This window comes from Melospiza georgiana, chromosome 8 (genome assembly GCF_028018845.1).
Source record: "Melospiza georgiana isolate bMelGeo1 chromosome 8, bMelGeo1.pri, whole genome shotgun sequence".
In the NCBI taxonomy this organism is placed as follows: Eukaryota; Metazoa; Chordata; class Aves; order Passeriformes; family Passerellidae; genus Melospiza; species Melospiza georgiana.
The window spans coordinates 30,059,511-30,074,394 of record NC_080437.1 but is presented as its reverse complement, the minus strand read 5'-3'; the positions used below and the strand labels follow the sequence as shown (position 1 = coordinate 30,074,394).

The 14,884-nt window shown below is 35.7% G+C and overlaps 1 protein-coding gene across 2 annotated transcripts in view; it reads right to left on the bottom strand.

The window, feature by feature from the left end:
• Positions 1-14,884, bottom strand: part of ATRNL1 (attractin like 1) — a 429,920-nt gene that overhangs the window by 195,102 nt on the left and 219,934 nt on the right. For both annotated transcript variants that reach the window (XM_058028925.1, XM_058028926.1), the window contains exon 26: positions 7,983-8,061. In XM_058028925.1, coding sequence (XP_057884908.1) covers positions 7,983-8,061 — 79 coding nt within the window. The remainder of the gene's footprint in view (positions 1-7,982; positions 8,062-14,884) is intronic.

Here is a 14,884-nt window from a genome sequence, read left to right as displayed (position 1 = left end):
TAACTTTAAGAGATAAAAAGGTGGATGTGCTTATTCTGGAAGGCAGCTACTATCCATACTGGGCAAGGTGAAATGCAAACACTTTGGAAGAGATTCAGGAATGATCTGAATCCCACCTTACTGCTACTCAATTGCACACATATGTAAATGTACCTAAAAATCAGCTCTGAAAAAAAATCACGTATTTGCAAGGAAATGGGTGTTTGTGGAAGCAGGAGCAAATGTTCCATAAACTACAAGCAATAAAAGTTATTGTTTGCATGATTTAATGTAATTTTTAGAATTCATGGCTAGCATTCAACTGTAAAAAACCAAAATTTTAGGTAGAAAGGAAGAGCAGGGTAATAGAGTGGAACTATGCTTTCCAGGCTTGGATTTTGAGTTATTTCCCTGCTCTTTGGAGGAAGGACAGTTCAGACTTCTTTCTTTTATGCTTCTCCCATTGCAGGGGACTCACCTAAGCCAAAGTTGCCCACCCAGTGCAACTAAAATTTCTGGAAAGTCTGAGAAAAGCAATGGAGTATCTACAGAGGAGTATTTGCATTTTTCTCTTCAAGACCTCTTACTGCAAATTGTGAAACTTTTTCATTCTCTCTTCATATCAGTTCTTGCAACACTTCTGTTGTTTGCAGCTAAATTCACTCTTTTCTTACACGGCTTTGAGAAACAGAAGGTTTGTTTGTGTTTTAATAAACACAAGCAAAAAAATTTATGCTATGCTGCAAAGACAGAGGAAATACAAACATAAAGAGTCTCACCACTTTGGGCCAATATTCAACACCTGCTCTTTCTTTTTTGTTAGGAGACAGCAATGAATCATCTATTTTGGTGCAATCCTGTTTATTTACAAAGAACACATCCACCATCCTCATTCCTTTAGCACTGTGGAAACCAATACAAATTACTTTTCTTGTCATAAATTCTAAAGGAGTTATCTGGCTTCTTCCCAGGGTCCCACTAAGGACTGCCTTTCTCACTGTCTGCAGCTTTTTGCTGACAGCTAGTTTGCTAAGAATTCTGCTAATGCTTGTATGTTTATAACCAGTCCCATGGAAAACTCGCAGACCATGCAGCTCAAAGCACCCTCAGGTTCTGCCAAGTGGCCACTTGCCTCAGGCAATCTTTTTTATTTGGGCCAGTTCCCTCTCTCTTTAAAATAACCTTAATTTTACCTTCCTGTTGCCTTGAAAACTTACCCCAGTACACTTGCAAGAGTTAACCAGAGAGTAAGACTTAATATCACCATTATAAAATTAGCATTATCTCCAGAAGCATTTTATATTCATATTTAGAAAGCTCAACTTTGATAATAAATTCTACTGAACAGAATATCACAACTATTAATTTTAAAGTACTGTTATCAGCAGTAAAAACTACATCCAAGCTTCCTTTCTATGCATATCCCAGGAACCACATATAATGAAACTAATTTATTTTGATTATTGCCTTTTGGGAATCTTCAGGCTAACTCCACTACACAAATGTAAGAAGGAACTTTGGTTATTATGTTAAGAAAAGCAAACAATTTTCTTCTCCTGGTCATAAGTACATATAATAAAACACCTACTTAGTTTCTTTTCCCTAATTTATTTTTTTTTATTAAAGGACTCACAATTTTAGTTTTAAAATCTGTTATTGTCTGTTATCTTTTTTACCTTCTGAATTTTTGTGGAATGAAGAAACAGATCTGTTAGCAAGCTCTCACAAATACTTTGTATCAGCTTTGCTTAATTCACTGCCAAACAGAAATTTTTTCAATATAATATTGAGTCTGTCACTGGCACCATTTAATACTTCTTTTTACAGAGAACAAGCATGTTGTGAGCATTACCAATATAAGAATTAATCATATACTTTTCTGAAATGACAGTATTGTAAATACAACATCAGTTTTACAAAATGCAAGGGAAGAATGTGAAGAATAACTCTCAGTATGGGACATTTGACTCGATGGATTATTTGTATTGTTAACAAGAAGTCAGATCCCCACAAGTATCAGAGAGACTGAACACTGTGAAAATTGGGCAGGATAAATTGTCATTTGGAAGGGCCTTTTATACTGACTGCAGAGGGAGTCCTGAGACAAGATCTAGTGTCAGCTACCCAGGCATATTGCTTGAAAGGTTCACTCAGAGAGGAACCTAAATTTTACATTAGAGAGAATGCAGAAAACATCAACCTAAAATAAATGCCTTGGTTATCCTCAGGAAAACTAGATCCACAGATGAAATAAGCAGTCATAGCTCTACTGATTTCAGAGGAGCCTGAGCAATATAACAAGTTGAGATTCTGGTCCTATGAATAGCTCCTTTGACTTCAGTAGGATTACTCACACAGCCTATGAGTAACTACATACAGATGTGTAAGATATTTGCTAAGCAACAGACAAGAAGATAGCAAAAAAGAAAAATTATCTGTGAGCTTAACAACTTATAAACTATATAATCCTGTAGATCCCCACACACACGAATACTGTTACACAGTGGGGTACATTAATTATGCACGTCAATATTTCTTGGCTTCCTTACATCTGTTGTTGTTGGTTCTTTGCTCACCGTGAAACACAAAGTATTGCTTTTGCTCACTCAAAAGCTGTTGTTCAAGAATACACCATATTCTCTGTGTTTTAGTATTGCTAAAGTAAATGTGTTGCATCCCATAAGCAATATCATATACACCAAAAGCCATTACTGTCTTTCTAAAAGAAATACTTTAAAGAATTGTCATTTGAATAGAAAGCAAAAAAGCTCGAGCTGAAATGCTCGTATTCTCCACATTCATTAGTGCTATTGACATAACTGAACTTCTTTGTTCTTATTAGAGTTACCATAGAAATGAGCCTAAAGCTATTACATGAATCGTTACTGCTATTAAGAAGTAGTCTACTTCAGTTTCATTTGTCTATTTGTAAGAATTTTTGAATATTTAAGAGAATAAAACTACCTTGGTAACAAAATCAAGGCAGAAAGGTGGAGGGTTTTTTACACAAACATAAGCATATTTAATAAAAAGAAGCAATAACTTGAGTGGCACCCACACACTGTATGAAGGAAGCATTTTCTACAATTCCATGTTTTTATGTTTGTATATGCTATTCCTTAAGACAGGCAAATGGTGCACAGCTGACTGTATAATGAGATGCTGTATATAAATGATATTAACCTTTAAAGTTAGGTAAGCACTTTACACACACAATCCATGCTTTCAAGCATTTTTTACCTAAAAGGGCAATCATGCATTACTTCCTCATTGCTCAAAAGCTTTATAGTGTATTACATGAGGAAATAAGAATCTGAGTAATCTTTAAAGATATGCACTGTCTTTCTGGTGTGTAATTAAAATAATGTATAAAAAAGTGATTTATATCTTTTAAAAAGTGCAAATCTATTTTAACTAACTGACTGATCCAATATACACAAATGCATATTTCAGACTAGATATAGGGAATATATTTTTATGATCAGGGTGGTGAAACCTCCATGCCTGGGGACATTCAAGTTCAAGCTGGATGAGGCTCTGAGCAGCCTGTTCTGGTTGCTCATTGCAGGAGGGTGGGACTGAGTGACCTTTAAAGGTCTTTTCCAACTCAAACAATTCTATGTTTCTGTGATTCTAGATAGCAACACATGACACACTGGCACATGTCCTTTGTGTGTCTGAGTGAAGGGAAGAAGGCACTTTATGCACATCAGTGATTACAGGCTTTTGGATTAAAAGTAACAATTCCTTAAAACATCTGAGGGGACCAACAGTACAAAAGGTGCACAAAAGGACATCTGAGCAGGAAGAAAACTGGTTTACCTTAGGAAGGGTTACTTTGCTAAAATAACTCAACTAGAAGCTTTGTGGTTTATAATCCCATCTTTGTGAGTTTGTTAGTGACCTCAGTGTAATCTTGTCAGCAAAAAGAAAAGTTCAATGCACTATTAAAAAGAAATCATTTGGATGCAGATTCTATCAGCAGTGTGATGCCTTTCAATCAGAAGTTCATGAGACAAAACATTTGAGCCACTACAAATTTGGCAGGCAACCTATCAAGTTTTCAGTAAAATGATCTATGAACAGATTGTCTTGTACCTATTCTGAGCAGAAGACTGTATGAATATTTTAGATATGAAACATGCAGAGAAAACAAATAATATTCTCTTCATATTTCTTATTTGGCAAATCTGGGTGATAGATCTTTTCTTGTATAAAGGAGGAAAACAGTCAGATTGGTGCTTCATGGATGGGCTCTTGTGTGAATTTAGGGTATAAAATGCAAGAGGCCCAACAAATCATTTGGGAGAAAATGACAGCTTTTGGTTTTTCATCCAGTGAACTAGAAAGTCAAATTTTACTGAGAAAGGTGCTAGTAGAAAGATTTGTGAGCCTTTGGAGTAAAAAGAAGGATGAGAGATTAAAACCAAGAATACCTATCTGATCTTTTAACATAGTGTAGGACTCTTCTAAAAAATGCTTTGCATTTCCTAAACTTTGCAATATTTAGGAACTCCTTCATTTGATATGCATGTATATATTCCCCTTTTTCTAATCCTGCATCAATTTCCATACTTACCTGTAAAGGCTATCTTGCTCTCTCATGAATGTTCCAAATTCCTCCTGCTTTGTTTTTGTTTTCTTGGGACTTTGAGTTTTTTTTTTATCAAGACTTTTGAGGTGGTTTTATCAAGACACTGCTATTAGAATTATGCTTTGGAAATCATCTCTTTGTATTCTGTATTATTCTTTCCAAGGAACAAGCTCCCTGAAATGAGCCATATTCCACTATCTTACTTCAGCCCTTCTTAAAAACCTTTTTTAAAATGTCACAAATCCATGGGAGGGATGGGTGGTGGAAAGTGTCAAGGGATGCCAGGCAGGAGGCTGTTCATGTTCTACTGCTCAAAGTTTCACTGATCTTTTTGGAACTATAAAATAAAAGAATGATACTTTCCATTTTCCCTCAATGCAGAATGTGAATAACTTTGATGGTATAAAGTCAGACAGTGTCTGCTGTCTATTGCCCTTTCAGAAGGCAGGAGAGAAGAAGAGAAGCTCATCCAGGAGTTAAAGTATAAATATAGAGTTAAAAACTTGAGATAAAATATATCTTAAGAGACAGGAATGTAGGTAGGAAAAAAAATATGAACCAAAATTTTTTTATGGGCAAAAAAAATTACCAAAGCTCAAGGTCTTAACTTAGGGAAAAAATATTTCAACTAGATAAACTGAAAGACCAACAGATAAGGGCAAAGGAAGCTAAATTTATTGTAGAAAAACGTCAGTTAAAGTTTTCTGGAAAACATTTATCCACTTTCATAAATATACAATGTAACAGTTTCTTACCTGTACCTATGATAGAACCTAAATTTTAACTGCTCAGCAAGATATGGGCAGTGCTCTGAGCAGTGCAAAGCAAGTATGTGCTGGATGAGCAATGAATTAGGAAAGAAACTGGAGGGAAAATTTCTAAATTAATGGGATAACTGAGACATTCCCTCTTCACAATGCAAACAACTTGCTCCTGCTTTGTACTGGATTGGGGCCATGCTATGTTCAATTTGGAATCAATAACGTGCCAACTCAGGCAAGCATTGAAGTCAGAGGGCAAAACAGGACAAGGTTCTGAATTTTCAGCTACACATAGGGCTCTACAAATCTTTAAAAAAAATTACAGGCTTGCCTCAAGATCCTGATAAAATGTATCACTAAAAGATGACAAGAACTGGATGGTAATGTTCCTCCTCTTTCAGAGGAAAGAAAATAAGGAGGAACAATGAAAGGATGCACAGCTTTTAATAGCAAGGTTTTCTGTATTTGTTTGTGTTCTTATTTATTTCTATTACTGTAGTTTGGGTCTATATTGAAGGTAACATCTAAAGAGTCCAACATTCCTGTCTTTAAAGAATGATGAAAGAGATTAAAAGCTCATCTGCCAAATGGGCTCTAAAGTAGATACTTCAGAAATCTTTTCAACAGTAGATTGTCTCTGTGTGCTATTCATACAATTTATTTGCAACACTTAATTGCAAAATCTTATATGTTACATATAAATAGAAGTTTTCTAGCTAGATTAAAGGAAAATGTTGCATGGAATGTAATAAAAAAACTTGTATTTTACATGAACTGCAGCTGGTGGTCAAGAGCAGATTGAAAATAATGGAGATTTCTTTCAGCATTTACAATTCATAATGCCACTGAACTCTAGCTACAAGACAAAACCAAGTTTCTCTAGTTGTACTCAAGGAAAGCCAAGATTCTGAACCAGCCACAAAGCACTGGGTTCTAATCCAGTTGCCAAGTATGTCCTTCTCTTTTGCTCTTCTGAAGAAGCTGGTTGATGTTTATGTTGCATTTATCAAATAGCTTATTTTAGTTTTCATAACAGTCTTAGAAGTACTTTTGATGATATTAGGAAAACAAAGCTTGGAAGACTTGAGAAACTTAGTTGTATGAAAATATTTTCATTATCAAATGATGCCTAAAGACCACATTAAAAATATTATATTTGAAAAATCTAAGAGAGCATCCACAGAACACAAACCAGACCCTCTAGATCTGGGAAGGGGTACATTCATATTTGTTCTTAAAAACATCAATAAACCAACCTCATTACCATCTGGAATTAAATCAATGAACTCCTACATTCTATCACAACACAGTTTTGCACAGAACTATCAAAGTACTGAGACAAATTTAAATGAAATGATATTATGTTGAATAATGTAGTTTACAGTAAATTTCATCTGTATTTTCAATAAATAAGAAATAGATGAGAATTTGCCCTCAGAAAAATTTTAACAATGTTCACATAAATAATAAAAAAAAAAGTACCAAAAGGAAACAAGTACCAATAACATACATTTTCCTTTGTAGCACCACTTGAAGCTAAACCTTGCCATTAGTACATTATAATTTCAGTGAAGGAAAATTATAAGTGCTAGTTACCTGGGACTTCTAAAGCATATATAAATTCACTGTAGATCTACAGAAAAAGTTATTTAAACATTCATAGTGCCAGTATATGAAGAAAAAAAATCATTAAGTAGACCAAAGCTTGTCTTTAAATAAACCCTCAAGATTATAGTACATTAAGCAAGTGCTTTTTCCAAAAATCATCAAGATTAGAAGGTTCAAGAAGGGAAAATATCACTGTCTACAAATTTTAGATCTCATTTATGACAGCAAAATGAAATATCACAACTATCAGTATGCAGTCATATACACGATGCAGCACAGAGAAAGTTTAACCTCATTTACATAGAGAAAGTTTAACCTCATTTAACTGTAATAAATTGTTAAACAGGTAAGAACAAATATTTGGCCCAGATTTTTCAACATAGCTTTAAGAATTTAGACCACAAAAGAATAAGGTTGATTCTATGTATGAAAACTTACCGAAGATTTTAACTGTGCCACAGATTTAATGATGTAACTACTGATTCTAATAGAGAGAGAAATTTCCTCCTTTGAGGGGAGGTTCAGGTTGGATATTAGGAAACATTTATTATACAGAGAAGGTGGTCAAACACTGGAACAGACCTCCTAGCAAGTGGTCAGTGCCCAACCTCATCAGTGTACAAGAAATTATTATTTATTTGGACAATACTCTTATTAATATGATTTAACCTTTCGTCAGCCCTGAAGTGGTCAGGCTGAATAATTCTTTGCAGGATCCTTTCAACTGAAATATTCTATTCAATTATATTCTAAATATTCTAAATATGCCACCATAAGGAAATTTTACCTTTCTGCAGCCTAGTACTGTAATTCCTTTAGTTCTTGACAGGAGAAAGAAATAAATTTTTCTCCTTCTTCACCATAAAAAAGTCAAGGGTATAAAATGACTTCATTTTATATTTGCAGTGCTAATTTTTTTTTTGATGTGCTAATTATTTAAATTGGATATACATGAGAAAGGGAAGGAGTGACTGTTAATCAAAGTTCTCAACATATTGTGAAAGATAAAGCTACTACAATAATCTGAAAGTTATTGATACCTCTCTCCGTCGAGAAGCCCAACAGGTTTGTTTGATTTTCCACACGACAGCAGCTACCAGCAGTAAGGATAAGAAGCAACTGCAATTACAAAAGAAAAAAAAATAAGAATTGTAACTTGTGAAAAGCTTATGTCTTTAGAGTATCAAAGGTAATAAAAGGCATTCTAGCATGGGAAAATAAGCCCTTTAAATTGGGGAAAACTAAAGTCTGCCAGAATGACAAAGAGTTAACCATCCATGTTCAAAGTCAAAGCAAATACACATCACATGCTCTGGTTTTCTCCTGGAAATGTTTCCATTAGCATGGGATAAGCTCCAGTACAACCCTCCAGATACCCACAACAGTCTCAACAAATATGCACTGCATGTTCCATGTTTAGTAGATGAAAAAAGAGGATGAAGTATAGCAAAAAAAATATAGCTATTTATATTTCTTTCACTTTGTAAATTCTGAGTAATTTCCTGGGATGCAGGCAGGGTAACCACACAAGGAGTGTAATTAGTTTGAGGAGCTGGGTTTGCACAGTGACAATAGGCCTGTGTTATCTTATTGAGTATTTCCATGGGTAATTGCCCAGGGAAAACATCTCCAAGGACATCACCACATTACAGTTCCAAAGACACAACAGAAGAATTAAAAAAAAAAAAAAGAAAATTAAACACCTGCAGTGTACAATCAGAGCATACACCTTCTCTCTTGCTTCAGTATCTTTGTACTGTAACATTTAATCCATAAAGTATTTCAGTAGAAAGATCATTGAACTCAACCTCTTTTAGTGAGTGTCTGGATACTAGAAAAAGGCTTCTAAAGTTGACACTTGTAATTACTCAGAAGATCTTTGAAATTTTAGACAGGTTTTTTTTAATATAAGTATCCGGATTTACTAATTGTGTGAAAAACTTTCACGCCGTGTTAGCTCATCTACTGTACAAAATGGTTTCAATTAATCTAACACTTAACTACTGAATTAACTACTAGACATCTACAATTTTTATTTTCTGCCAAAAAGCTTCAAAATATATTCTTTAATACAGGAAATACCAAGATTTATGGAAGTAGTATAGTTCAGAGGAGTACTGTGCATAAGTACAAAGTAACACCAATGTCTTCCTTTAAAGGCAAGTAAGTACAAGTGATTGTAAATTTATATTTGGTTGTCTAGAGAAGAGCTAAAAAAACCCCACTGATCACCAGAATAAATTCAGTTTTGCAGCAACATCTTTTAAGGTTTTTAAGTCAAGAAGGACTTATAAATAGTATTTTCCAGAAATATTTCCCTTCCTCTACATTGCAGTGTCCAGCTGGTTCCTGCAACAGATGCTTTAGGGCAGTATCAGGGTACTGATGTGCTGCTAGAGATTGGGATGCTGTGCATGAAGCAAGGGAAAGCCAACTCACTCTTCCCCTCCTCGACAGTCCTTCCAAAATCCACTAAATTAGGGAAACAACAGCAACTCTGTTTGCAATTTTTAACTCAGCACTCCTGGAATTTAGAAAAGGTTAATACATGCAAGGGAGCTGGACACAAGAAACTTAGAGAGAGCCTTGCACTGTGTGACTGATTTATTATGACCAGGAAGAGAATATCTACCCTTAGAAAATTTTCTCCTTCACATTTATTAATTTATTGAACAGTTCTCTTAAGTTAGTAGAATAAAAAAAATATTCAGAGTTCTGGCTGAAAGACTTCAGACAAATGGATTCTGTGCTCTGTATGTCAGTGGAGTGGGTCACACTGAATTTTCCTCTCATCAGTCAAAACATCAATTACTTGCAAAGCTAAAATCAGAAATTAGTGTCTTAAAGATGCACCCATAAGGTACTATAAACCATGGGAAGTTACAGCATTGATAATGTGACTTTTGTATAATCTTTTCTTGGCAAGTAAATATTCTACTTTATTTTTTCCTCTTTTTTATTTTAAGGGGGTGGTTTTTTAGGGGGTGAATCAAAATTCATGCTACAGAATGAATGAAGAAAGAGATGGAAAATAGATTTTGTGAAATTAACCTAGTTCCAGGCTGTGGTGAGATAACATCCTTGCTTTATGTAGGGCAATAAAAATTAAAGCTGACTGCAAAGGATCTCACAATGCAGAGTGACTTGGCAATAAAATAAGAGAATGAAATTCAGTGACAATGAACTGAAGGCAATGTGCACAAGAAAAAAAAAAACCACCACAACTAGCTACAAATACACAATGATAGGTTCTAAATTAGCAATTACCACTCAAGAGAATGATCATGAAGTCATTGCAGATAGTTCTTTGAACATATCAACTGAATGTTTAGTAGCAGTCAAAACAGAAAATAGGATGTTGAAAGAGATTAGAAAAGGAATAAAAAACAAACCAGAAAGCATTGGGATGTCAGTGCATAAATCTATATAGTGTGCCTGTACCTTGAAGCAACCATCATCTTATCTCTAAAAATATAAGCTGAATGTAAAAGGTATAAAAGAAAGCAGTCAGCTTGGTCAGGGGAATGAAATGGTAGAAGAAATAAGTTCTCTTTGGCTTTGAAACAATAGGGATTTGAAGGGAGTCATGATAAAGACATTAACATCACAGGCAAAAAATGTAAAAAACCAGCAGGACAGGTGTAGGTGGATGCTCTCCAGTCCCCCATTATACTTCTTATCTCCTCCTTGTGAGAGAGATATAAAAACAGAAAGTGCAGTGCAAATTAAATGAATTGAAAATTGGCCATCAGGTAGATAAAAAAGAAACTGTCAGCAGGGGACCAACATCAGAAAAGGGAATTTCTAGATGGGTTACAAAGTTCCCATCAGATCCACTCAGTTTTGATGGGACAAATTTATAATAGCTGAGAGGTCTATGCATGACATAAAGACAAAAGTGGTGAATAGTGGTTAATGGCATAGAGGTTAGAGATTGTACAATGGTCAATTTTTAGATTTTTTTAATACATAATCATTGCTAAGTTGCATTTATGAGAACAAGGAAGTCAGACTTTATTTACATTGCAAAGAATTTTTTCCCTTGGAATGAAAGAGTTCCCAAACCAGCTTAGAGACCAGTGTGAACGACAATTCAGTATGAATTACTGCTGGGATGCTGAAACAGAAAGGGTTAAAACAACCTTAAATACTCAGGTGCACAGTAGTAAGCAGCACTTGAGAGATAAATTTATCACTCTACAAGGTACTGCCAAAACAGATACTATCAGACTTCTTCTTAAAGCTTTGCCATTGGCATTTTCTGAAAGGAGATTGGAAAACATGGAAAGAATACAGAGAAAAATCACAAAAGGTATTCAAAATTTGGACCAAATCTTTTGCTGACAGTGACTTCACAAATAAATCATTTCACTTTTGGAAAAGACCAAGTGGCAACTTGCCTGCAGTTAATCCACATGATCACAGATTATGTGCACCATCTCTGAGTCTCCAGTTGAGACTGAGTGCCATCCAAATCAACAAACATTTGGATAAGTGCCTTTGCAAAGCACATGGGTTATGAAATGCTATCCCAAGAATGACTTTCTGCATTTATCAATGTAAATCCTCCCAATAAGACAATTTCCAAGACACTCTTAAAACCACGGCAGCCCAAGTATTATTAAGATTTTGTGCTCTCCAGAGCAAACAAAAAGTGCCAGAAGACAAGGATATAGCTTTGCACAGTTTCCCCTTCAAACCACGTGGAACAAAACTCGAGGAAACACTAAGAAAGCATGCCTGAAAAAGAGCAATCCATCACCAGCACCCTGGATTACAGGTTGGTTGGAAGTTATTGTCCTAGCATGACTTTGGAGACAATAAACAACTGGAGAACCAATGAACTGCAGAGGAAGAAGCCTTGAACACAGTTTGTGTCCAGCACAGCAGAGGAAAGAGGCCAAGGAAAGGCTGCAAGAAAACACCAGGGCTAGCAGGGAGGTCTGGGCTATCAGATGCTCTGCCCAGAAGGGCTCTGGGCAATATGAAAACAGAAATAGTGATTTAATAGAACAAGGAGAAGGGAAATTGCAAGGAATAATTACTGCCTGCATAACTATTTTTGCAATCAACAGAGCAAATTTTTGACTTCCAGAGGTCACATTTAGGCATGTTTAGTGCAGACCTGGCTGAAGAGACTAAAATGTTTTCCATAACTCACAAATTAGTTTCTCTGTGATTCTTTAGGCAGCAAACTAAAAAGTGTTAAGGGAATTATTGGATGTGATGCTGCTTGGTCTGGGCAAACTGAAATAAAATGTGTATATATCCTTAAAGATATTTAAATTGCATGGATAAATAGAAGGGGAAATCTGTGAAATGTAATGATCAGCATGTTTAGACCAGATGAATTAATGACACATTTGTGCCTTAAGCTCTATGAATGCATAATAAGTACACTATGGAATTTCTTTTTTTTATTATGCATTAATGCCTATAAATTACATATTGTACCAAATACTTTGGTTGAAGTGAAATAATTTACTTTCTTTTGCAGGGATGTAAAAGGAACTTAGCATAAATATTTTAAGAATCAATACTGTAAATGGAAGGTAAACAAAACAAAACAAAATGTGCCATTCTCTGTTACTTGTTTTTTCATTCTCTAATTATTTAACATACAAAGAGAATAATTGTTGTTTTTATGATTTTACTTAAGACAGTAAGAATTATTTGCACAATAATTCAAATAAATTTCCACAAACCAATGAAAGCAAACACTTTCACAAGAATTTAACTTTCACCTAGCATACTTTTAAATCTACCAAAATGAACAATTATGCAAGATTGTGCTTTGAGCACCCATCACATTTACTCTCCTTGCAGGACAAGGTAACGCAGAGCCCACAGCTGAGCGTGGGGCAGCATCCCTGGTTGGGCCCACGCTGGGAGCAGCACAGCTGGCCAGCACAGGGTGTAAGGCTGCTCTACCAGCTGCCATCATCCTGTCCCCATGCTCCAACACATGACAGACCCATCCTGGTGTCCCAAGGGGAATTCCTGCAGGGCTGGCCGAGTGTGGATCTGGAATGGGCTTTTGAACCAACCCCTGAATGCCCCTGTGGAGCAGCCCTGGAGCTCAGTTAGAAGATGTGCAATGTTCACTCCAGAGCCAAAGGGAGTTTAGTTCCATCAGTCCGTGGAACTAAACTAGAGCTAGCTCAAAGACAAAAAAAAGCATTCAGTGTGGATGTCAGGTCCTCAGCACCATCTTGCCCAAGTGATGATCTCTTTGTTCACACTGCTCACCAACAGAGAGAGAAGCTCCCAAAAATCCTTTCACCAGGTTTGTTAGGGGCATAGCAGACTCGTTTACTGCCCACAGATATATATTGGCACATATTTTAAAGGCTTCTCCCAATCATTTTGAACATAGGACTTGGGCCATCAAGGCAATTGTTACTCAATCACCTGAGTTTTGCTGAGCTGAGACAGTAATTAAATATCCTGTATCCACCAACCTCCTGCCCCTCTTTGACAAGAGCACAAAAATGTGCAATTCCCTAATTAGCAATCTAAAGAGTGACCCCACACTCTATTGCTTCTCTTCTAGAGCTAACATGAACTACAATTTAACACATTCAGTAAAACAAACTAATGACAAAGAAACTTTTTAATGTGGATATATGCAAAGAAAACAAGTCTCATACCTAAGTTAATATCTTCAAGGTAATACTGCAAAAGTTTCCCAACAGATCACATTAACTGTTTTTCTAAGAACTGCCTTCCCAACACATTATTTACTATCTTTCTATTGGCAAATAGAGCCCATTTTAATTGATATTTTATAAAGCAAGCACAATTCTAAAATAAAAATAATTGAACAATTATTTTTCTAACACCGTGACTTCAAATAGCAATTATTGTCACAGCAATTGATTTCTTTCATTGTACTTGACAAGAACATTGTGTTTATGATTATGATGTGCTGGGTTCAGCCATCCTTGTGTTAACTGGTGTACACATGACAAGCAGCTCCAAAGATTTCAACAGGATTATCTGAAGCACAAAGCATTGTAAACATAATATTAGAAGTCTGATGTGTATGACAGCAGCATATTTTTTAATGATTAATTAAATTGCTATGAATCAGAAAGTTTTATAAACATCATTACAAGTAGGACTATTTCAGTGATTAGCAATTTAGAATGATTCTGGGAATTAAGTGTTACAATTCCAAATTAAATTGTATAAGGATTAAGGGAAAAGTAGTCTTGGCTAGTAAGGAAGTAGGATATGCAAATTCCAGTTCATGGTAGCACAATGTGTGGGGTCAGGGAAATGAATCCTGGCTGTGGAGCATTTCAGCCAGGAGTGCTGAATTCCTGCTCAGGGAGAGGCACAGCCAGTGAAAGGCATGGCCAACAAAGCCAGCATCCTCATCCAGGTGATTCAGGAATGTCCTTTTCCTATTCCTGCTTGTCATGACAACACCACCAGCACCAGCAGCTCCATGCACTGCCTCCATTTTCTGGAACACTCCTGTTTCTGGAACAGATAAGCCAAGAGCTGCAATTTTTCCCTTTTCAGGTATAAAATGTCATTGTTGCACAGCCTTAAATATGACAGGGCTTCTTCCATCAGTCTAGATCTATATTCCATTCTTTTCCCCCACAGCTTCTTTCTGAATTAAAGGAACCCAAGGAAAATGTGAAACCTGTAATCCAAAAGCCACAAAGGGTTCAGGCACTGAATTCTTGCTTTCCAAACTGCAGAGTTAAAGAAATGCCTGAATACGAGGTAAAGTATCTACGATGGTATTTAAAACTCAAAGTATTACCAAAAATCATTTAAATGCAAATTTGTATTTATTTGTGTCTCAAATGGAATTCACACAAGTTAAGCAACAAGTTTCAAGTTCATTTGAAACTAATTACACGGATAATTCTTCTTATCCAGATGAATGATTAAAATGTTATTTTTTGATGCAGTCCTGAAAATC